At 46.9% G+C, this 23,485-nt stretch overlaps 1 protein-coding gene across 1 annotated transcript in view; it reads right to left on the bottom strand.

Moving 5' to 3' along the window:
• Positions 1-24: 24 nt before the first annotated feature.
• Positions 25-23,485, bottom strand: part of GABA-B-R2 (gamma-aminobutyric acid type B receptor subunit 2) — a 363,959-nt gene continuing 340,498 nt past the window's right edge. Inside the window, exons 14-18 of the mRNA XM_075672639.1 lie at positions 8,418-8,528; positions 6,805-7,038; positions 1,654-1,815; positions 351-480; positions 25-181 (exon numbers count right to left, since the gene is read on the bottom strand). Of these exons, the coding sequence (XP_075528754.1) occupies positions 39-181; positions 351-480; positions 1,654-1,815; positions 6,805-7,038; positions 8,418-8,528 (780 nt within the window). The 3' untranslated portion in view covers positions 25-38. The remainder of the gene's footprint in view (positions 182-350; positions 481-1,653; positions 1,816-6,804; positions 7,039-8,417; positions 8,529-23,485) is intronic.

The raw sequence follows: 23,485 nt of genomic DNA, 5'->3' as shown, positions 1-23,485 counted from the left end.
CGAAATGGTAGTCAAAACGAAAGAACCAGTGATCTTGATCATTGGGCACCGGTTCGCAAGAAAACTTTCGTACATATGACAGATACAGATGCGTACCTTTTCATCGATATCTCCATAAAGCTGTCCTCTTCAGTTACAGACCTGATGGAAATTATAGACGTCGTATCCTCTTTGCTATTTTCTGTGGGGAAGAAGACAAGAGAAGACATAAAAATGGACGCACTCAGACACCACCTTCTTCGTCAGGCCAAAGCAACGACAGGGGCCACGAATAACGATGGGGAAAAACGAAAGGCGCAAAGGACATGGAGAACAACAGGCAGCATCGAAAGTACGAGAGACAGGCTTACCACGCTCTGAGGTTTCGAGTTGGGAAGGTGAGCTAACTTCTGGAATCGTCGTAATGGCGTCATGCGTGACGACTATCACCGGCTCTACATCTTTTAGCTTCAACAATAATGACTGCAGTTCAATGTTTTTCTGAAATGAAAATCGAGAGGAAGAAGAAAAGACAGAGGCGTTAGCAAAGGTGACATTTGCAGCGTACAGTCCTCGCAACATGAAACGAGGCAGTATCAACGCGCGGCATTCAGCGCCTTTTTGAGTGGTCACGGTATTGCCACGGGCAGGGTTCGCCATTGCAAGACTGGCCCAGCAATGCCTCTACCTGAGCGCCTTTCTTCCGTGTTACGGACCGTTTGATCTTTCTGTCAACGGCTGTGTAAGGCGAAAGGTTTACTCGCGCACGTATTAGGCGCAGGTATTTAACGTTTCCTGACACATAAGCGCACCAGAGTGACAAATTGGGTGCGCGGAGAGGCACAAATCAAGATAATTGCGTTTCGTTCATTGATAACTACGCAGAAAGCTTTTCTCACTTTCTCAAATTGTTGGCATATTCAGATTTCTAATGGAAAGCGCAACAAAACAGTCACTTTCACAGTGTATAAAATCTTTTAAACCCGCGCACAAGCAGACCTTCATTGCATGTTTGCTTGCAAATAACAGAACACACACGTACGAGCTTGAAACCTTCATACTTTGAGGCAATAAATAATTAAATATTATACCACTGAACGCCATCAGGCCTGTAGAGCACACTGTGCATAGGAAATGCCTACGTGAAGTTGTATGCAAAAAAAAAAAAAAAAGAAACGAAGGAAAGGTAGAGACGACACACTAATCAAGATAGAAGTACATATAGCGTCGCTTCTGTCTGAATCTTCTGGACTGTGTTGGCCGACTCGGTCTAAGTACTTACAAAAATTTCAGCTAAATTTGGTTAGGGCTTGGTATATGCCATGTAACTGACGGCACTGATGGACTCACTTCAGTAGTATATGATGACATGGTTTCTGTATTATTTGAAAAGCTTCTTTGGGGAAAAGAAGAAAGCGTAATAAGACTTTCACGTTCTCTTGAAGACAGCGAGAAACGACCGGAGGAGATCATTACTACGACAAGAGTGAGAGTGCAAGGAGGGGTAAAAATAGCCACGATAGCTACAGTTTGCTTTCCATGTCACCTGTTCTGACACCAGCCCACACGTGACGCTGTAGATATCGCTTGGACCTTGTAGTGTTTCTGTAAATATTTTAAAACGACACCGGTGCCATTGTTGCGAGAAAACAGGGAAGGGGGTGGGAGCAGCACCTCTTCTAGGCGCTGCCTGCATCGCATGTTCTCGTCCTGCAGCACTTTGATCCTGGTGAAGAGGCTTTCGTCGTCCGAATCTCGCCTCGACTTCTTCAGCGGCTTCAGGGTGGCCCGAACGCGGTGTTCGCCGGCCTGCGGGTTGCGCCGAAGCTCCACAAGCTGCGACGAATAGAGAGCAGGGCGCCGGACAAGGGGCGCACGTGGGTTTCAGGGCGCGGTTAAAGAAGGAGCGCGCGACAGCGGATAGCCGAAAACAAGCGTATTACGTGCAGATGCGTGCATGCCGGAAAGTAAGCAACCGGCAAAATAACGACGAGTCGCCCGTTTATGTATACTAGCTGCTGGCGAGAGCTGCCAGTACGGGCGCTTTTCAAATGATCTCTCGAAGAGCCGACTACATTTTCGATTCGGGCAGGGCTGCGAGCAGCCGCGTATAGCTTTTGCTTTGTCGCTGGTGGTTTCGTGCCAGCCTGCAGGTTGAATAGGTGCCACGGCGTTGTGTCCCTGGCAGTGATGCGTGTACACATGCCGGACCAGTTGCTCCTCATCTCGCCACCACGCTATAGTTGTGGAGTGGCAATACTGCATGCTCAGTCACAGTAAGTGAGATTCCTATCAAACAGCAAAACAACCATGTGTCCCGCAACCTACATATCGAAGAATCCGGTACATTCATGTTGTAATGTTTGATGTGTCTGGTGAAATGTGTCTTGGCGTAAGCATAATATTTGAAAAGTGGGAATACTGCATGCTCAGTCACAGTAAGGGAAGTTCCTTTAAAACTGCAAACCAAGCATACGCCCCGCAATCTCCATATCGAAGTATCCCCTACAATCATGTTGTAATGTTCGACATAGAGTATGTAAAGCTTATCAGTTTTGTCGTCTTTCTTGTCCTGTCAAATTTCATTCTGAGTGCGATATGAAAGCAGGTGAAGTGAATTGAATTCTGGGGTCTTACGTGCCGAAACCACGATTTGATTATGAGGCACGAGATAGTGGACTCCGGATTAATTTTGATCGCCAGGAGATCTTTAACGTGGCCCCAATGCACGGGACCACGCGCGTTTTTGCATTTCGCCCCCAACGAAAACGTAGGTGAAATGTGTCTTGCGTACAAGCAGGCACGAATGGAACGCGTATGGTAGTAAACTATAAGATATTTGACGTGTAAATGCTTCAAATTGCAATGTGACATCTTTCGACAAACAGTCGCAATGCATGTCCCAGCTCCAAGAGCACAGCGTCTTGCAACGATTGACAGCAATGTCATACGCACTGGCTACTACGTAAAATGAAATAGGTTATATTCACTGTGTTTTTCCTTGTTCGCGTTACAGATTGCTTGTAGCTACTCTTCAACAAATGGCTCACGTAGTTATGAATAATGCTTGGCCTGAGTACAGGTTTTTCAGAGTAGTGGCCAACTCATGCGGTTGTATGGTGACTAACAGCTACCTTGCGCGCTCGTCAGCGTCAGCGAATGATTCGCAACAATACGCACTCTGCAGTTAAGGCCTTTCTGAAAAACCTGTAAGGCACGGTCGACGCAAAATTTGCAAACTATTCGGCACATTCAGCAATAAGTTAATGGCAATGGTGACGTTCACATTTGTGGCAAAAATGCGTGATTGAGTAATTTTCGCTTGGTCTTATTGCAAATAGACCTGCCGCTTAAGCTTCTGAAATGTTGTGAAGTGCGAAACACCATGAGATGACAAAGTTACGGGAAATGACATAGTTGCAGTGAAATAGCTCAGGATTTGAGGAGACGATTAAAGAGCTGCGTTTGTGGGCGCTGGCGACGATGTCAGTGTTTGGAACTATATATGCTGCAGTGTAGGGAAGTGAACAGTGCAAGTCGGCAAAGTAGCAAAGTGCGTGTATAAGTAAGGGCCTGTGGAAGCTTGGCGAGTGCCATCAAATGACAGAGGCGTCAAATTGACACTTTCAGGCCGGTGTAACGGTCGACAGTGGAAAAGAGAAAGAAAGAAAGAGAAGAGGACGCACCGCTAAAGGTTGTGTGCGTAAAACTACGGTTTAAAAGACGCACGATAATAAGGAAAGGTATCTTCCGCACACAAAGCCACTTGTGTACGCGCTCTTGTTGGCCAATGACCACGTTAGGTACACATTGGCGAACTTGCAACGCGTAGATACCACACGGCTTTGGGAAGAACATTTTTGCTGGGCCGCGTTACCGTAGCGCAACGTAGCATTCAATCAGTGAATGACGGCTTTCGCCACCGAGATATCATCGCATAGTTTTGCGTATGCACCAATCCTGGAACCATATATGACACAAAAGAGGCCTCAGGCAAGAGGTCACACGAACCAGTGTCCCAAACATAATTATAATTTTATCACAAATTAACAGAAAGCGATTCAATTACGTGTCGTGGTAAGGTTTCAGAATCTCCGCACACCGGATAATAGCACGTATCTCCATTGAAACGCTGCGCACGCTGCTTCAAAATTTCAATGTTTTTGTCTCAAATTATTCCGCACGAAATGCGCGTCACAATCTCTATCAATTCCACGTCACAGCCGTGCTAATAATGCGAGAAAATCAACGAATTAAGAAACTGCATGAGGGACGTTTCACCAGCTTAGTAAAAATATTTTTTTTCTTGTCTTATACGAAATCTCGCGCTGATATAAAAGGACGACACGGGGTAGCAACGCATGCACCATTTTCCTTGAAGCGCGGACACGAACGAAACACGTCACTTCACGTCACTTCACGTCACTGGCAAACCACAATCACCAGCAGCGCTGCATACCAGACCAGTGCGCAGGTGAGAGTGCTCTGAGACAAGCAAGAGTGTGTCAGTGTGTGTGTGCAGCAGTGGTGCATGCAGGGTGAATTCAGGGAGCTAAGGGAAGAGAGAGTCGGGTTCGATCGTTTTCGTCGCAATCACGACTCCGGCAGTAGTAGGCCTGAGATTTGGTGGCCAGAGGCCAAGAACAACAATACACGACCGGAAACTCTGAACATCGCGTCAGGATTGCGCATTGCTGCGCATGCGCACTGTAGGAGGGCGCATGTTCCTCGGTCTGAACGATACTGCAGCGAACGCGGACGGTCCTGTGCACTATATATCTTGTCCACAGCCTTCGCAAACGACGACAGAAGATATGGAATTGCGGTATCTGGTTGTCAATTGAGAAAGGTCTGCAGCCAGTCCCTATAGATACGCTTAGGGTGGGCACTGCGCGAATTCACCGGAGTTAAGTAACAATTTAGCAAAGCTGAAAAAAAAATGGAATCAAACAATCATCTTCTGCATCTATATAGCCTTATCATTCAGTTTTGCGGCTAATCCACGGAATGATAGCGATTATCAACGCTCTCGGCAGGGTGGTTGCTCGACAACGTGTTCCGACTTCAGCGAGCGTATAACTATGAAAACTTTTGTGTTAGGAACAAAACATTTAACACAGCAGCGCTCATAAAACGAAGCTGCGTATAGCAAGTTGGATAGATTGCTCCAGCACGTCGCATAGCAAGTGTTTTGCATTGTTAACGAGGATGCATGCCTAATTGCCGGATTATGTTAATGTGAGACTGAAGGGCTCCGTTGAAGCGCTTAGTTAGTAACGGCCTTTCGCACACGCACGATGATTGCTCTTGATGGTCTTTTTTTCCCGCTGGATGCTTCAGTCAATGTAACGGCACAGGTCCTACCTTGGTGGAACCGCGGGTGAGCCGGAAATGACGGAGTTATAGTTCGTGCCGCTTCATGATTCTTAACCGGTTAATTGCACCGCCCAAGCAACATTAATTTTTTGATGACGTTGATTGATTTTGAAAGCTCCGAGAGGTCCAGTTTAATCGCCATCTTTGGTGATGACAGGAAAAGCAAATGAATATTTCACTTTACCTAGTTCTGCTATATAAAGAAGGTATTCCCTTTTACGCAAGGAAAAAGAAATGCACTCGAGCGACAAATGTCTCCTGGCTGTTTGAAGGAAGAGAGGAACCCTCTTGTTACACGTCACAAGCGCGAAGTCACGACCTTTGGTTTTTCGTTAACCTCTCATACAGATATTAAATAAACCTTAACCAGATTGATATCGCGTAACTTCCATGAGGCCTAATATTGTATTTCCTTCTGCAGTGCATCACCTTAAGATAGCTTAATCAGGTCTATTTTGCGAGGTGTATACTTTATCTCACCCCTTTAACGATTACCTTTAAGCTCTAGCAGTTCGCAGCTTGAAAAGTTACCCATTGTTGAAAAGCATGATGTACTAGACTTTAAACTGATAACAAGGAATGTTTAATCATAACTGGTTATATCTTTTATTGAGAAGCACGTACCACATTTCAACGTCTTTCTAGTTTCCGACAGTTTGCTTCCACGTGAACGTTTTGGTTCGGCTTCCGAAGGTTTGAGCCAGTGGCTGCCGACTTGTCCTCAGCAAGTGTGAAGTCTTGTGACAGTGCGCGGATGGCACGCGCACGAGAGGTCTTCGAAGGTTCTTCGAAGCCAGGGAAACACTCATAGCGCCGCCCGCTTCTTATTGGCCTGATCGACGGAAGTGTCCATTTGTAAAGCAGTTCATCGCATCATGGTATTGTCTGATTTACTTTTATTTTTTGTGCTCGATCCTTCCGCCTTTACTGCGACGGCGCCATACAGTCCTAATTTTTTTTTTTTTTGGGGGGGGGCGCTTGCGTTCGTTATTTCTTAGGTATCATCATCTCACTCTTTCATTTCTCTCTAACAATTTGACATTCCAATATTTCTGCTCTGTCTGTGAAATAAATCTGCAATTTACGAAAAAAAAAATGTGCAGTTTGCGAGAAAAAACAAGGACTGACAGTCCTTCCCCTGTGGAGCCTCGGTAAGTCTACTGCAAAAAAAAAAAAAAAAGTCTACGTCATGCCGTCATCCGGCCGTGTGGAGCATTGGTGCTGCGCACAGAGCTGGTTCTCACTTGCAAGGGGTGCGCAAGTGATGGGCAGTGACTTCGTGAAAGGTGATGTGCGCAGGGTTGGTCGGATGCAAGGAGCAGGCGGGGTGGGGTGATCGTGGTCGGTTGGGGGTGCAGTGAGTGAGTGGAGTCAGTGAGGCACGGACAGAGAGATAGAGAGAGAGAGAGAAGGGAGCCACACGTAGAGCGTTGTGTGAAATGGGCTCACCAGTCTCACCTTGGGTACAAACACGAGGCAGAGCGTGGTGGTGGAACAGAAGATGATGAACACTGAGATGATGATGAACGCGGCGTCCTGCTGGTCGCGCAGCACGAACGAGATAGCCGCGCCGATGGTGCACATGATGACCACGTTGTACACGCTCATGCCCACGTACTTGGAGTCGTTGAGCGCCGGTATGCTCACGTGACGGGTCTCCCACGCCAAGAAGCAACCGAACGCCTGCAGAAGCGGGGAGAAGGGGGAGAGAGAGAGAGAGGCGCCGTCACGAGACGCTAAAAAGAGTCGACGTCCGCTCGCGTTTGGCGGTGACGTCGTTCGGGACTCCGTTTTTAACGTTACTTTCCGTCTCCAACAACTGTGCCCTGTATCGTCGCTACCGCAGTTTCGGCGTCGCGATTAGAAAGTTTTCCAAGTCCAGTAACACTGTGCTCGATGGTGGACTAGTTTGTTCATTGGTGGCTGTTATTCGTGGCTTAGCAACGTGGTGCCTCTAATTATTTTGTGTATGCATTTATTTTCGTTTTGTGTCTCTCCTTACTTTGAGTTTTCGAGCGCGTTGTCATAACGGAGTACCTGACCAGTCCGCTTGCTGTGAAAAAAATAAAAATAAAACGGTGAGTGTTTGGAGCACGGTAACATTGCAAGAGAGTGGGAAGGAGTGCAAGGACGTCGACTGGGAAGCGCTAGAAGCCCAAGTCAGCATCCTTCGCAAGTCGACGGGAGTCGGTAGTTTGAAGCACTAATGAGTGTAACCACTTTTCCACGACCATTTTACGTGCACCATATGTGATTTAGCCGAAGAAATGAGCACGTGCGTATCGGTGTGTATACGCATAGAACGTACAAGCTTGTGCTGCGTTGCCGCGATAAACCGCACCAAGTGCTTTCGTTCGAACCCAAAATTGTCCTTCGTATGCTGTACGCTGCTGTGTACACATATCAAACGTGGAAGTCCATCCGGTCTCAATCACGTGGTCGTTGTCGTTGCTTGATGGGCGTGCTAAAGCGAAGGGTAGTGCGCTTTGATGAGCAGGACAAAGAGATAGATAGATAGATAGATAGATAGATAGATAGATAGATAGATAGATAGATAGATAGATAAATAGATAGATAGATAGATAGATAGATAGATAGATAGAGAGAGAGAGAGAGAGAGAGAGAGAGAGAAGAGAAGAGAGAGAGAGAGCAAGGAGAAAAGATGAAGGGCAGAGGAGTTAATCAGATTGCCTTCCGGTTGGTATTTTATGCGTTTGCCACATTCCCCAGGGCAAAGTAGCCTTGGGGGGATGTAGTAAACGCAGAAAATATGGGCAGAAAAGAATATATTTATTCATTTACAGATTTTATGAATAACATCTGTCCGCACAAACAAAGTCCACCAAACTAACGTGCAGACGACGGATAACCCGTGAACATAATGGAAAATCAAGTGCGAGGTTCGTGCTAGAACGCGAGTTTTGTTTCCTGTGACAGCGGGAGAGGGCAAACAAACAAACAAACAAACAAACAAACAAACAAACAAACAAACAAACACAAATAATAATTTATAGGGCGCCATCTTTCCTGTACCCATATATTCTTTCCCTCTGTGTACGTACCATGAGCAGTCCTTTGTAGGCGTATATTGAGCCAAGGAAGATGGTCATCTTGTGGCTCTGACAGAATTCCATCTCTGGAATCACCGACACGTCCTCGTTGCCCTGCGACGCCTACAAGATGGCAGTAATGAAAAGGAGTCAAAATGCAGTCAGCTTTTTTAAGGGTATCCTCATATCCAGCGCGCAGAAATAGGCAAAACTGAACATGCCAACGAAATATGCTCGATAAGGCTCTACGAAAGCAAAAATTAAAATGACACTGAATATGAGAAAAATAAATAAAAGTGGTTAAATTAGCAAAACCACGGGTGCGTAAGCACAGAGGAATAGCGACAACCTTCATCAGGCATGGACCTCTTACCGTACAGTATTTACGCCGGACTGTAATAAATTTTACCAACTCTACACCGTACGAATGTGTATCATAAAAAAAAAGAATTCGAGTCTGTCAGTACAAGTGGGCATACGGACACGCAGAGCCCTGGAAGAATGCACAGCAGCGTTTACAGATGCCTTACTTCTTTTGTGTTTGTTGCTTCACACCTACTTATACCCACTTTACAGCTACTGCTGCGGAAGCAGAAGCTCCACTAAGATTGTCTTGGCCGCTTTAGCACGTATGCTGTTAAGCGACATGTAATGCTTACAAATACAAGTCTGACAACATTGAAAGTGAGTAAAGTGAGCGTGATGTACGATAGTTTGATAATTAATGGAGATATAGAGAGAGATATAGAAATGAGAGTTCACTTTCAACACTGTCGAGCTGCCAACGTATTTCCAGCCGTTTCCAAAAAAAAATATTTTAGAAAGGCCCCGTACGCACCATTGGCCGCTTTATTAACATACATTTGTTGCACAAATCACGGGCAGGGTTCAGTAGCGCTTTAGAACTGCAAGCCAGTGGTCGGTGAGGAACGGCGTGATTCCTTCCCTCCCGACTACCCGCTTCACAATGGTGTTTCGAAGGCTTCCAGGCTCAAGTAAAACTCTTGCTTGGGCTAGTTGCTTCATGCTTGAAGTAGTAAAGGCAAGGCGCAGAAGACCAGGACTCAGCAAGAAGAACACAAACGACAGGACCGGTGCCGGTCCTGTCGTTTGTGTTCTTCTTCTTGAGTCCTGGTCTTCTGCGCCTTGCCTTTACTGCTTCCAGGCTACAAGCTAGTATTAAATTATTGCCGCCCGCCATTATTGATTGGCCAGCAAAATTCGAGGAAGAATAATGAAAAAATAGGAGAAAGAATGCGCACGAAACTCCTTTGTTTAGCAAAATAAAGAAATAAAATAAATAAAGACGTTTTTGTAAGCCCCGTGGGAAAATTGCTGAGCTTCGGCCCCATCACTGCGAGCGTATTTTGAACGCCACGGTCCCAGGCGTAATCAATCAGCCGTTTTTTCCCCTTTTGTTTGATAGTGCACTATAGCACGTTTGCGTGCTGCTGATGCTGCGATGCCGCGTTCCCCTCCACACACACACACACACACACACACACACACACACACACACACACACACACACACACACACATATATATATATATATATATATATATATATATATATATATATATATATATATATTCCCCCAAAGCGGGCATATGCGCGCACCACGCGATGGACTCTCTCCTGCACTAAATCTGTGCACTGCGGAGGAAGCTACATCTACGCGCTCGATCTTATTTCGCACAAGCCGCACTAAATTCCGCGGAACGTTCTTTTTTTGCTGATATGTTCGACTTACTCGGTGAAATCTATGCAGAACGGGGTGTCCCGCTCACTTAACGAGACTTATGTGCAACGATATCAAAAGTTAGATGCATACATCGGCAGATAGAAGGTCGACCGGAGAAAGGCTCAACGTTGAAGGACATACGGTTGACGTAAGTTGCACTAAGTGGAACATTTTTGCAGATATGTTCAACTTAGTCGTAGCTGTGGGGAACTAGATCGAGAGTGTACGCTTACCCGGCAGTAGGTTCGTATTTCAGAAACCTGCTGTTAGAAGCCCGTGATTGGCCACGAGGTGTTCACCACAGTGTCGCTGGCGTTCGCGATTGGCAATTTCAAGCTGCGGCGGCCCAGCTCACAAGCCGAAAAAAAAAAACGTCAAGATTCTCCGTCCCTGATTGGAGACTGAATGACGTCGACGCCCCAGCTTCCATAAGCGCTGCACACTTTAGTAACAAGGAGTTAGAGGGGGGCGGGGACCGGCGTGTATGTGTGTGTGGGGGGGGGGGGGCAGTGACGTACATCGCAGCTCCCACCGCATTTATTCACCCAAGAAAAATTTCCCGGGCAATCCGTCACCACGGGCCCGGGGAGAGACTCTGGCGAGGGAATTTCAAAATATGGTAATCCCGACACGTTCGGCCCTCACGGGAAGCGTTCAGTGTTTTGGAATCGTTTGCGCGCAATTTTACGATGCCCTTCTTTCCCCGTTATGCTCTCAACTTCCGAGGAAAAAAAAAACTATTCGCGGCGGGCCATTCCTAGGGTGCAGCAGCAGGGGCGGCCCGACCGGCCGTGACTAAGTAGTGTTCGAACATTCTGCGGCTTTGGGGTATTTGCCCGAAAAATTAGTAACTTTCGTTGCATTTTATGAAGTGCCGGCACAGCGTACAAGTCTTCACGACACTCGACGCTCCGAGAAATCGGCCATTATTGATCATAATGACTGTTCCTTAAATCAGGGCCCATACGCAGGACGGTGACTGGCCACACCACGTCAAACGAAATGACTAGGCGCTTATGATGATCACGATGAATCGGGCGATAGAATAGTAAGAGTTGGGAAATAGCAGCAGTGTAATAACAAGAATATTAACAATGACCATTACAGACTTCCATATCTACCTTGTCTTCTCACCGTTGTCCCGTTGTCCTATTTGTCACCTGTTCAGCCAGGATCGCGGAACATTTTGTATTAGACTTCATGATTATAGTAATATTATCATGTAGGTAAACCAGCTATAGGCAAATAATTTGAGCTCGACTATTGTGCACTGTAAAAGCCCTACGCGACGTCCATGCCCAAGTAAGCGCCAATTTTCTGATGCTTTCTAACCAATAAAAGATGTAAAAAGCAGTTTCAAGCCAGGATGTACGAACATTCGAAAGAGCTTCCTTTTTTTTTAGATTTCCATATTGCGTAATGCGGAGCTGCTGCTAAAGACTGTGTCGCTCAAGCGATGGGCGCTACCGCGCGCGCTTATAACGTGCAAATCAGCGAAATTCCTGAACATAGCGCAAGAATATTGCTTTATTATTAAATATCGAATCTTACTTCGCAGCAAGAATGCGACAATATCTTCGTATTTGGCGCAGACGCATTCCAACTGCCTGAAATTTTGCACTCTAAATGCCGATGCAAGCCTCGGAATTCTCACAAATGAAAAGATTCAGTATTCAGAAAAGGAGTAAATAACTAAATACTCAAATCTCCCACGAAATGTGTTGCGTGTGAGCTAGCCGAGACTGAAACAAATCAAAGTGGAAATTACGTTTGTTTCATTTAAATAACCAATCTTCTTGTCTTACGGAGGTTTGACCATGCCTCAATGCGTTCCCTTCTGTATCTACGGTCGTGTTTGCGAGATACGCAAGACGGCGTGTCTAAGATTATGCGAGTTGGCTGAGAGTAATGCCAATCATCACGTAATCTACTTACCAAAAAAAAAAAAGCGAATGACTGATCATGTAGTCACAGCGGAAACCATAATCCAGTGCCTTTACTGGACCAAGGTAACTAGGTGATTCGCATCACAAAAACTAAACGTTCATTGCATAGCAAAACTGGTGGTATTACCTCGTTAGATCCAAAGAGTGCTATAACCAAGTGTTTAATACAGACAAATTTATTGGTTCGATAACGTCTCTGTTATGTTTTAAACCGTAAAGATAGCTTTTCCTAGCTCATTTCTCAATTTCGCTCCATTGTCACCCTCCGCAGCGAGTTGTGAGAGAGGCTCCAGAGGATGCTTCTACAGTACTACGTTGCCTTACTCACTCGACCATGGACTGACTACCCAGCGACCTAGGTACTCGGAAAGCCCGTTGGGAACAAACACACATAGTTAGCCCCCAGAAAGTGCGTGAAGAACCCTAAGAATGCCAACACGTTAAAAAAAGTTGATGTTGAATTAAAAAAAAAAAAAACGCTGGCGAACGAATCCGCGATCAAAAAGGCTGCAGAAGTTGTGGATTCTAGCACCTCTCAAAGGGTGACGGGGGGAAGGGACTCCGAGGGGACGTGTAAGAGATGACAACATTCTTTGGTTATAAAATGGCCCCGAAAGCATGGATAGGTCGTCTGAGGCAAAGTAGCCGGACTTGGCAGCCCTGTAAACATTGCCGCGCTGTACGCGGGACGTGCTTGATGGTGCACAGCTCTTCTTCGGCCCCGGGGTGCAGGTTTGCGCATTGTTACAGAGAGAGCAAAGGAGGCAGAGAGAGGTAGAGAGAGGGAGGGAGACAGAGAGCGGAGTTGTGGCACCAAAGCGCTCGCGGCGAGTTTGCTCAGCGGCTCTCGCGTTGGCCCAGGTGGCCGACGTGCAGTGGCAAGATAGATCGATCGTCGCATGCAAACACGGGCCGGCTTGGCTCATTCGTTCCGGCGGGCCCTAGAGAGCCGACGGGGTGGCCGTGCTTGGCCACCCCCCTAGAATGCTCGAACACAGAATCGACGCGGAAAACGCGAAACGAGGATAGTAGACACCAAGAGAAAAAAAAAGAATAATGACAAAGAGAGAACGAAACAGAGAGAGCAGAAGATGTAGAAAGAAGAAGACCAAAGCGGAGAAGACGGCGCGTTTACGGGAGTGAGGAGAGTCTGGTTATAGCGCGTTTATTGTTGCTTCGAGTTTATATGCTCTTTGTTGAGGACTTGCAGCGTGTTTTTCTTTGTCGTCACGACAGGAGCGGGAGCAGCCGGCCGGCCGGCTCTCTCTAGTGCCGCTGGGGCGTATAGCGCCACGTCATGCGGGCGTGAAAATACGAATGAAGAGATTTCGCTCACTCGCGCGCTCGAGACTCGAGCGAGGACGCAGGGAAGTGACGCTCGCATGCAAAGGGGAGCGCGCCAGCGTGACATCCCTTTCTCATCCACTATCTATCTATCTATCTATCTATCTATCTATCTATCTATCTATCTATCTATCTATCTATCTATCTATCTATCTGTCTGTCTGAATGTCTATCTATCTATCTATCTATCTATCTATCTCTCTATCTATCTATCTATCTATCTATCTATCTATCTATCTATCTATCTATCTATCTATCTATCTATCTATCTATCCGTCTGTCTGTCTATCTATCTATCTATCTATCTATCTATCTATCTATCTATCTATCTATCTATCTATCTATCTATCTATCTATCTATCTGTCTGTCTGTCTGTCTGTCTGTCTGTCTGTCTGAATATCTATCTATCTATCTATCTATCTATCTATCTATCTATCTATCTATCTATCTATCTATCTATCTATCTATCTATCTATCTATCTATCTATCTATCTATCTGTCTGTCTATCTATCTATCTATCTATCTATCTATCTATCTATCTATCTATCTATCTATCTATCTATCTATCTATCTATCTATCTATCTATCTATCTATCCGTCTGTCTGTCTATCTATCTATCTATCTATCTATCTATCTATCTATCTATCTATCTATCTATCTATCTATCTATCTATCTATCTATCTATCTATCTATCTATCTATCTATCTATCGAATCTGCAGCTGTTCAAATGCACATGCACGTGCACGTACACGGAACCAGAGCGTTAGCAGACGCACATAGACAATGAGGAAGAGCGTTGGCGACCCACACACGAAGTAACAAAAAAAAAAGCATTTTACGTATTTCATTTAAAATGTGGAAGTGATAAAGTGAGATCAAATGAACGATGACGAAAAAAAAAAAAAAAACTCCCCGCAGGTAGGATCTGAAGCCAAGCCATCGCATAAGTCGTGCGTCGATCTTATCCATTGAGTTACAGTGGTGCCGTTTTCCCGTTCACATTATTGAGTTCCAGTCTCGTTCACATTATTTAGTCTAACATTTCCAGTTTAACCCTGGGAATGTTGGCCAGCGCCATCATTCCGGAGAAACTAAAAAGCGTGCCTCGTCGAGTTAGCAAAAAAAAAAAAGAAGAATAAAAAATATCAGGGGCGGCTCTTACGTACGCGAGTTGGTACGTTACCCTCTTTTTTGTTGCATACCGTTCAATTTAAGAGCAGGTTGTCTGGGCAGATGGTGAAATGTGATTGAGCATCACGTGGAGAGAGGCAACGCAAAACCAAAGCGAAACAACGAAAAGCACCTCGCCAGGGTAAGGAATGCGTGCTTTGGCGCAATTAGTTGGTTTCTCGAGCAGATTAATGAAGGTACGAAAATAGGAAAACGACTAGTTAACTGATGCCGCAACTACAAACGCATCTGTTTAGCATCCGCTACAACTACTTCGGGCATCTTATAACTACATGCGGAATAATGAGAGCGAGATCGCTTAAATATCGGAGGGTTTCTGACGTTCGGGCAAGAAATGTACGCGCACAGAAGCAGTTAAAGCCGTACACTGCAGGCGCCGTTTTATTCACGAGTTTCGCAAGCCTTATAACTCCGAACTTCGTGCTCTCTGCTAGTTAAGCATAGTTTTCTCGAGTAAATGCGCGAATTATTAAGTACGGGGAAAAGCTCTGGGCGAAGCCGCGGCATGGCAACAACCGTTTCGCTGTTGCGTATTCCTCGGTCGCGGTCCCGGCGCGCCCATTATCCAAGACGTGCAGCTCGTACCGTGAACATTTTTTACAATCGTGTATATCCAATGTTCAGATGCACGTCTCAAATCAGTAAATTTCTTGTTAGTCACAAAAAGAAAACGTAATACAAAATGTGCGCACATACATAAGCCGTCATTTTCCGTTTCGATAACTTTTCGTGCCCGGCTGCGTGGTAATTGATGTCACTGCGAGAGCGACGATGGCGGGGGAAAAAAAAAAAGAAGAACGACCGCATCGTTTGCGCTTTGCGCACGACTCGTTAACGGTCGCAAATAACGGGTTTCGATATATCGACCAACACCGACGGCGTTGTTTCCCCAACTCTTTATTTTTCTCCGTCGCATCAATCACGAGTTGCGCTGCATAGTTTTACGTTAAAGTTAGAACATTGTGATGCCCCCGGCTGGGTGCACTCGAAGCTTGTGCAGCGTTAGCTGAAGCTCTGTCGCCCGTTGTGAATGCTGTTTATGCAGACGTTCAGCCTCCATGGCGTCGTGCTCGACGTGTCTCCCGGCGCAAAGACAAGTCACGGTGAAGGCACCCATGATAACTGCCGCGGCCGCTGTGTGTGGCACCTAACACTTGACGACCATGACTTGTTTGCAGCTCCGCAGTGTCTTCCGGTGCGTGTAGCCCTCAAAAGCATAGCCTCCGAGACCTGCTTATATTTATACTCGAAGGGAAACGTGGCTGGGGCGTGCATTTGGACGCCGCCTATTGGCAGGTGTCGAAGCGCGGATACTGAAGGTCATTCATGACTGTTGTAAGGCCCGGCACTAAGTCATCCGAACCATCCGCTTGGAATCGAGGAAACCGCATTTCGATGGGGGCGAAAACACCCGTGTACTTAGATTTAGGTGCACGTTAAAGAACCCCAGGTGGTCAAAATTCCCGGAGCCCTCAACTACGGCGTGCCTCATAATCAGAAAGTGGTATTGGCACGTAAAACCCCATAACTTTTTTTCAATGCCAGAGCCCCTGTGGGAATAGCATGATGGATCGGAAATGCAGTGCGGGTTCCTGGTAGGGGGAGCACATTGGTACAATGCATTCTGTAATTATCAACTTTACTACGACAATGTCTCGACTTTATTACTGAAAACCTTCCTGAAAGCTTGTGTGGTGTTTATATATGTTTGCTTGAGTAACAATAGCAATAATACTATTCTGTGTTTAAAGGTTAACATGGACCCGGGTTCTAACAGAAATAAGCTGCAAGAAAGAGAGAGAGAGAGAGATAATTTAATTGAAAGAAGGCAGAGAGGTCGGCCTGCGCTAAGGTGCTCCAGCCTGCTACTCTGCACAGGGAGGGGGAACGGGGACATAAAGATGTGATGAGGGATGATGATGGCATAGCAAGAAGGATGCGCAAAGGTGAAAGCAAGTTCAGCACTCTGATGATAAGCATTCGCAAATATCGTCCATGAAGCCACAATCAGGTTTCGCATCAAGTCTGTAGTCACCAATTCGAGTGAACTTAAAGATAGAGGCACTATGGCGAAGCTGGTGTGTGGGCCTCCCCTGCGTGAACAGCACAAGCGCCGAACAAAATCTTTATAGCATATAAAAACCTGCAATAAGCGGCTCTAGCACAGCGAGCACTTGTAGGGCACTTTTAGCGGCCGACGGGCAGAACTTCGTTTATACAACGGAAATTAATTGTTCATTTTCGTCTTGCCTGTCTCCTTCTATAGAGCGCATTCTATGCCACGCTCTTCTGCCGGAGAACGCCCCGTTCGTAAAAAGAAAGAAACAACGATGATTGGCCACGAAAAGGTGCAGCCCAGAAAAAAAAAATGACTTGTTGCATTCGCCACCGGGCCGGCCCTATGCGTCAGCGCTCGTGACTCGGCAAAAAGCGGCCGCAGTGGCGCGCCCGCAACCTCACGCTTCTAAACACGCTTCACACAGTTTCGCCCGTCGAAGCCACCACAGGGCCACAGCATGGCCACAGCGCATATCGCTAAAGGGCTACCTCGCGGCTACATTCGAATATCGCAGGCGCGCATGGAGGAAGCGCGGAAACATGCACGCTTGCAGACTCGGAGGGACGCGCATGCGTGCAGGCGTCGGTCTCGACACCGGGGGTTCACCGCCAGAAGGGGAGGAGGGTCGCTTCGCCACGCGCACGCGCACTCCGCAATATTTTGTGGGCAAGTGTACGTATGTGCGTACGTACGTACGTACGTACGTATGTATGTATGTATGTATGTATGTATGTATGTATGTATGTATGTATGTATGTATGTATGTATGTATGTATGTATGTATGTATGTATGTATGTATGTATGTATGTATGTATGTGCGCGCGCGCCACCACCAGTTGTCTCTCTATGACTAGATGTCCTTGGCCTTGATTCCGTAGCCATTTCCCGAGCCCACTGATGCGTGATGTCTTTGCCCTTCTTGCTCCTCTTTTTCTTTCTTCGCTGCTATATCATTGAAGGTCGCGAGCGGCAGCTTTATTGCTGCGGCTGATGTGCATCTTTATTTATTGCGTTGTTTGTTCTTTCCTGGCGCATCCGCGATTATGCTTTTGTCCGTGCTCGAGTCGAGCACTGAAGCAACGCAGCCGTTTAAGCACGCCTATAACTTTCTGTTTCAAATATACACACAGGCACTCCTTAAGTAGTCGTCGCTGCTGATACTGTGGTATCAGAACATGGCTCATACTCACGACGAGGATCATACCGTTCTAGACACAGACTTAATCCAATCCCTGTAAGTTTTCACTTCGTCACGTGTTAAATTATTTTGAGCGCTGCTATGTGTCCGTGCTCGCGCGTGTGTGTTCTTTTTGCTCGTCGTTCTCAACTTTTTTTGTCGTGCACACTTGAAGTAACACGCAAAGGCTGCACGTCTCAAGTTCTCATTACGCGACGCCTTTCTCTCTTTCTTTGCCACCTTTATCGTCCACCCGATGGCAGCTGCTGAGATGCCTTTCGGATTCTTCGGTTCTTGACGAATCTTTCTTTAGCGAACCTTATACTGGCTCCCTTCGCAGCGATCCCATGGGCGCTGCCATGTTTGATCATGTGGTGCCGCGTCCATTGCTTGCCTCAACTGCCTCCGTTTCCTCCGTGTGTGCAACGGGTTCGTATGACGCCGGTGCGGCTTCGCAAACCTCTTGACCTCCCGGTCCCAACATGGGACTAGCCAGGCGGGTGGCAACACCTTGTACAGGACAAGAATAAAGTTTTTTTCCTCCTCCTCCTCCTCCTCCTCCTTCGCAAACCTCTGTTTCGGGAGATACCGAAAATGATGACTGGGGGGACGAAACGAAGCTTTGGCCACAGCTTCAGAGAGCACGCAAAAGTTCTTTCGTAGCTGATTAAGATATATCTGAACGGCGCGAGCAGTGTATATCGTGCTTGTTCTAAACGCGGGGCTATATATGCAGTCCAAGCTATCCGATCTTTCCACTCATGAATTTAATCAGGATTAGTGCGTTTTGCTCTTCGTTCTTTATTTGGCAAATATTTTGAAGCCGTGGCTTGTCACATTTCTGACTCAGTAAATTTCTTTGGTGCGGTCGCTATCTGATTATTTCTGCCTAATCGTCCGCGGGTGTGCTCAATTCCCATACATTTGTTCTTGCTTCGCGCAAGGTTTGAAACGTAGCCGCTTTGTACATTGTAATACCTTGTAGCGAAAATGTATAGTCGCTAGTACCTCGCTTACTCATGTGGACCGTCATGAAAAATTGAGCTTCGACCATTCGGGCGCTATCGGTATAGTCCGTCATGTTTTGTGGGTATATCGTGCGCATATATTCAAGTGTGCGCCCATTCACTCATTGAAACGTTGGCGATAGAGTGGGCATAAGTTTCCATGCCAGTTGGGGTAGACATGTGTTGATACTGTTCACGAAACGTACTATGACAGGAAGTGGGGCTACTCGCTTCGTCATTGTTTAGCGAGCGGTACTCACTCTTGCTGACGTTCCGGAGCTGAAGAACTTTTTTGAATGTTAGCGAAACAACGCTGGCGGATGAACAAATTTCTGTATCCTCGAAGGAATGCGTACATATCGAAATGCCGGCAACACGTACGGACAGTCGCAGCAGCGGTCGGCAAACTTGGCCACACAGATTCATTCCATTCCTTTATATGCCAGTCACTATATTTGCAGCCAACTACTGCATACGTCTTTTATCCACATGATTCAATCCAGCATGATTGGAGCGCAGTGCGTTAGCGAAAACTCAATTGCATTTCCGACAGCTCATCGCACAGAAGCGAGGTGCAAGCGGTAGTGGTCTCGTATTCGTGCGCTGTCGCTGAGGCCACGCTTGACGCGCCGCCGATAGCGCCATCTTGTTTCTGTAGAACAAACTGCTCTGGGAAAAGGGTCGATACCAGCAGAGAACTCAGAAACTGTGCATACGTTAGTACGCGTACAGTCTACCGCGCCAGAGAACACAGATCAGAGGGCCTTTCCGACCGGTGCGACATTCTGACGGGGTGTGTCCTCTCGCGAAGTTGTATAGGAACGCGACTGGACTGTACGACCTGCCTTTCACTGTCATTGAACCTTCCTCTGCAAATGTTTTCACAGTGACACACTTTTCTGGAAGGAGGCGCTCGAGTGGAGCTATTGACGGCATGCCTTGCAAAGGCTCGATTCGCCCGCAGCCTACAATATCCTCCTCCTCTTCACAGTGACTGACTGCTCTTTGTTTCATTCTTTTTCTCATACATCTTCGCAAAGTGTAGGGTAGCCAACCGCACGCGGCCTTGGTTGGTTGACCTTGCCGTTCCTCCTCCTTCGTTTCGCTCTACCCAGACGAAAGCACATGATTAAATATCGACGCTGATGACGTAATAAGATCCTGGTGACAACTACTTTCGGGTCTGGATATTGCAACCCCACAGGAGGAATGGAGACGATGAAAATAAAAACGAAAGAAAGCGAATGAGAGGCGGTAGGGAGGGCACGAAGAACGTATACACGATGGTCGCATGCAAAATAACAGTCAGAAACGTCAACGGTGAGACGGTGCATCAACAATCGCCAAACAAAGGACGAAGGCTTGATCTCATCGATGAATTCTTTGGATTTTATGTCCCAGATCGGCACCAAGGGTTAAGAGAGAGACGCTGTGATGGAGGGCTCTGCACGAATTTTCACCAGCTGAGGTTCTTATAAGCGTGCACAGAAATACAACTACGACATCGCGTTTGCATTCAACCCCGATGTTTATGCGGAGCCCGCGGCAATCGACCGCCCGACATCGCATTCGGCAGCCGAACCCCATATCCACTTAGTCACGGACGACTGAATGAAACAAGCGAGTAAGGGTAAGATGAACGCAGACTCAGGAGAACGAGTGGAGCTTCGTTACCCTTAAAAAAAAAAAAGAAAAAAGAGAAGAAGCAACCCATCAATGAGTGCGACGGAAAAAGCATACACGCACAAAAAAAAAAAAAAGAAGAGAGATAAATAACCACGTGAACAACGAGAGCAGTAACTGGAGTGTGAAGCGATACCCCCTTCTCCCCGCGGCTGCCGAAGCTAGATTCCGCGCTTGCGTCGTTTCGCTCTTCAGTGGCAATTTTACTCCAAGGCGTTCAGTTGTTACGGACCGGAATGCAACGCTTCGCAGCACCCTAGTGCGCACTTTGCCCCCTTTCAAAACAGCAGCAATTGCCCAGACGGCGTCCCTCTACAAAGTGACGTAAGAAAGAAAAGCGCTGAAGCAGCAAAGCCTGCGAAAGACGCGGGTAGTGCTCGTTTATTTCGCCCTTTCCTACACCCGCCCCTTCCCCTATCCTCCTTCTTTATTGTTATTATGATTATTTTTGAGCTAAACGCTTTTTTATACTCTCCTGGCTGGTGGAACCTTTTCTTTTTCTTCTCTCTCTCTCTCGCTTAACTTTATTGTGTGCGCTCTGCCTCGCTGCTGGCGTGTACTGCAAAGAAGTATAATTTGTTGCAGTGGCTTGCAGTGAAGTGTTATGGCATTCGAAGCGCCACGCTGCACTACGTACTCGAAAAAAAAAAAAAAGAATTGAAATAGTTGCAGCGGTGGAAGCACGTACATCTGCGTTGAGCCAGAGGCCAACAACATATATCCTAATTTGGGCCTTACAGAAAAGAGAGAAATGCCTGTATTTTTGGAATACTCATGTTTAGTAACCACTCCAGATACTTGACAGCCCTATTTGGTTCACGTTTCCCTGCAACATAGCATTCCATCGCACAGCATGCCCAACCTTCCACATCGAGCGACGTGCGGATACGTTTTCTGCGAATGTGCAATTTCAGAACTTATTTTTTGGGGACCTCACGAGTTTGTTCTTGCTTAGTCCATGTTCTTCAACCACACATGATATGCACACCAGCCAACATTTATGAATGCCTGAGGCAGGCAGTGTCGTGAGAACTATAGCTCTTTTAGGTACCATCTATATTTTGACAAAAAGATGTAATACACCGGCATTTATTGCCCCCTAAGTTTGTTAATAATTTGTGATTCTAACAATGTTGATTGAAATATGAGACAATGCTTAAGACAGGGACACGTAGGTTTGAAGGGTAATTTCAATGCCTGGAACATGTAAATGAAAGTGCACCCACACAATCGAGATGCCTAACGACGCTCTACACGAAAAGCTACAACACCAACTCAGTCAGAAGCCACGGCTGCGCTCTCGCTTTCCTCGTATTCTCCTTCATCAGGAATACCTCCCAGTAAAGATCTCTGCTTCAACGGCGTAAACGATACAAGAGCGAGTCACGGTAATAGATTGTCCTGTGCGTACGCCGCTGTTGCGGAAGCAGCTACGGAGCCCAATTTTTACGAACCGACACGTTCGCTACGATACGGTTCCACACACACACACGTACCTCGACGGATGAGGCGGTAAGGGGGGGATAGAATATCTTTGAGCGTAATGAACGGGTGGTGCTATTTCACGGGCCACCAACCTTGGCAGCGCTGCGCCGAATTAACTCGACGACCCTCGCCCAGTTTCTGGAAAGACACACACACTACTCGCGGGTGCGAGACGAACGCGAGACGCAATCGCGAAGCGAACAAGTGGCGCGTGGATGATTGAGGGCTCAGTCGGCTCGGCTCCGGCTCGACTTGGCTTGCCCCTCAAGAGAGAGAAAAAAAAAATTCCGCTGCTCTCGCACAGCCGAGGTTCGCTCGGTTTCTTGGATCGACAGTGTCGGTGCCAAGCGGCTGCCGCCGGAGTCTAATTGAAAAGTTGCGGCCGCTTCGCTGTTGCACCCAGGCCCATCTCTCTGAGCCCCAGAACCCGCGGCCTTCGGGCTCTAAAGGTCACGAGGTTGGAGTGGGCGGCATGGAGGACTGCTACTCGTTCTCCGGGCGAGGTCTTAACTCGCCTTTCTTCACGGCTAGATGGCACGCTTTCTTTCCCTAACCTGATGATAAACTGTGGCTTCTAGCCGCCGCGATAGTTTTGAATGAATCATTAGTCAAAGTTGCACGACCGCTGGCAGGGATGGCAACCAAAACAGCAGAACAAATCTTCGCATATTCAGGCTGACTTCAAGTGAGCGGCTGCCTGGACACCAGTTTCGTGTTACCCACAGGAACCGTTTTCACATAGAAGTGTCTTAATTTATGCAGGAATTTTGCCGGAAGCACATGAAGAAAAGTGCTCGCTCGCTCGCTCGCTCACTCACTCACTCACTCACTCACTCACTCACTCACTCACTCACTCACTCACTCACTCACTCACTCACTCACTCACTCACTCACTCACTCACTCACTCACTCACTCACTCACTCACTCACTCACTCACTCACTCACTCACTCACTCACTCACTCACTCGCTCGCTCACTCGCTCACTCACTCACTCACTCACTCACTCACTCACTCACTCACTCACTCACTCACTCACTCACTCACTCACTCACTCACTCACTCACTCACTCACTCACTGTATATGTATATGTCAACGAATGAAACGACATAGAGTCTGCTAAAACGTAAGCGTAACGTCAGTCTAATGTGAATCAACGAAAGCGATGCATGCATCGTCTATAAGGCTGTTCTGCTAACGGTTGTTCTACAATGAACGATATGTAAACATTCCTCTACTTTGATGAAAGTAGGGCTATTATACCAATTGGCAATGCTGAGTGCAACATGCCTGGCGGCCAGCCATGCTTCTACGGTTTCTCAATAAATTCAGTATTTTTTATCAATACGCTCTTACTATGAAAATTTTATTCTCCCTTGTTAGGATTCGTCGCTAATGTCGTTTCAAACTGTCAAGTAAGCCGTATTTCCGCTGCTAC

This window comes from Dermacentor variabilis, chromosome 10 (assembly GCF_050947875.1).
Source record: "Dermacentor variabilis isolate Ectoservices chromosome 10, ASM5094787v1, whole genome shotgun sequence".
Classification (NCBI taxonomy): Eukaryota; Metazoa; Arthropoda; class Arachnida; order Ixodida; family Ixodidae; genus Dermacentor; species Dermacentor variabilis.
This window is presented reverse-complemented; position numbering and strand designations above follow the sequence as displayed.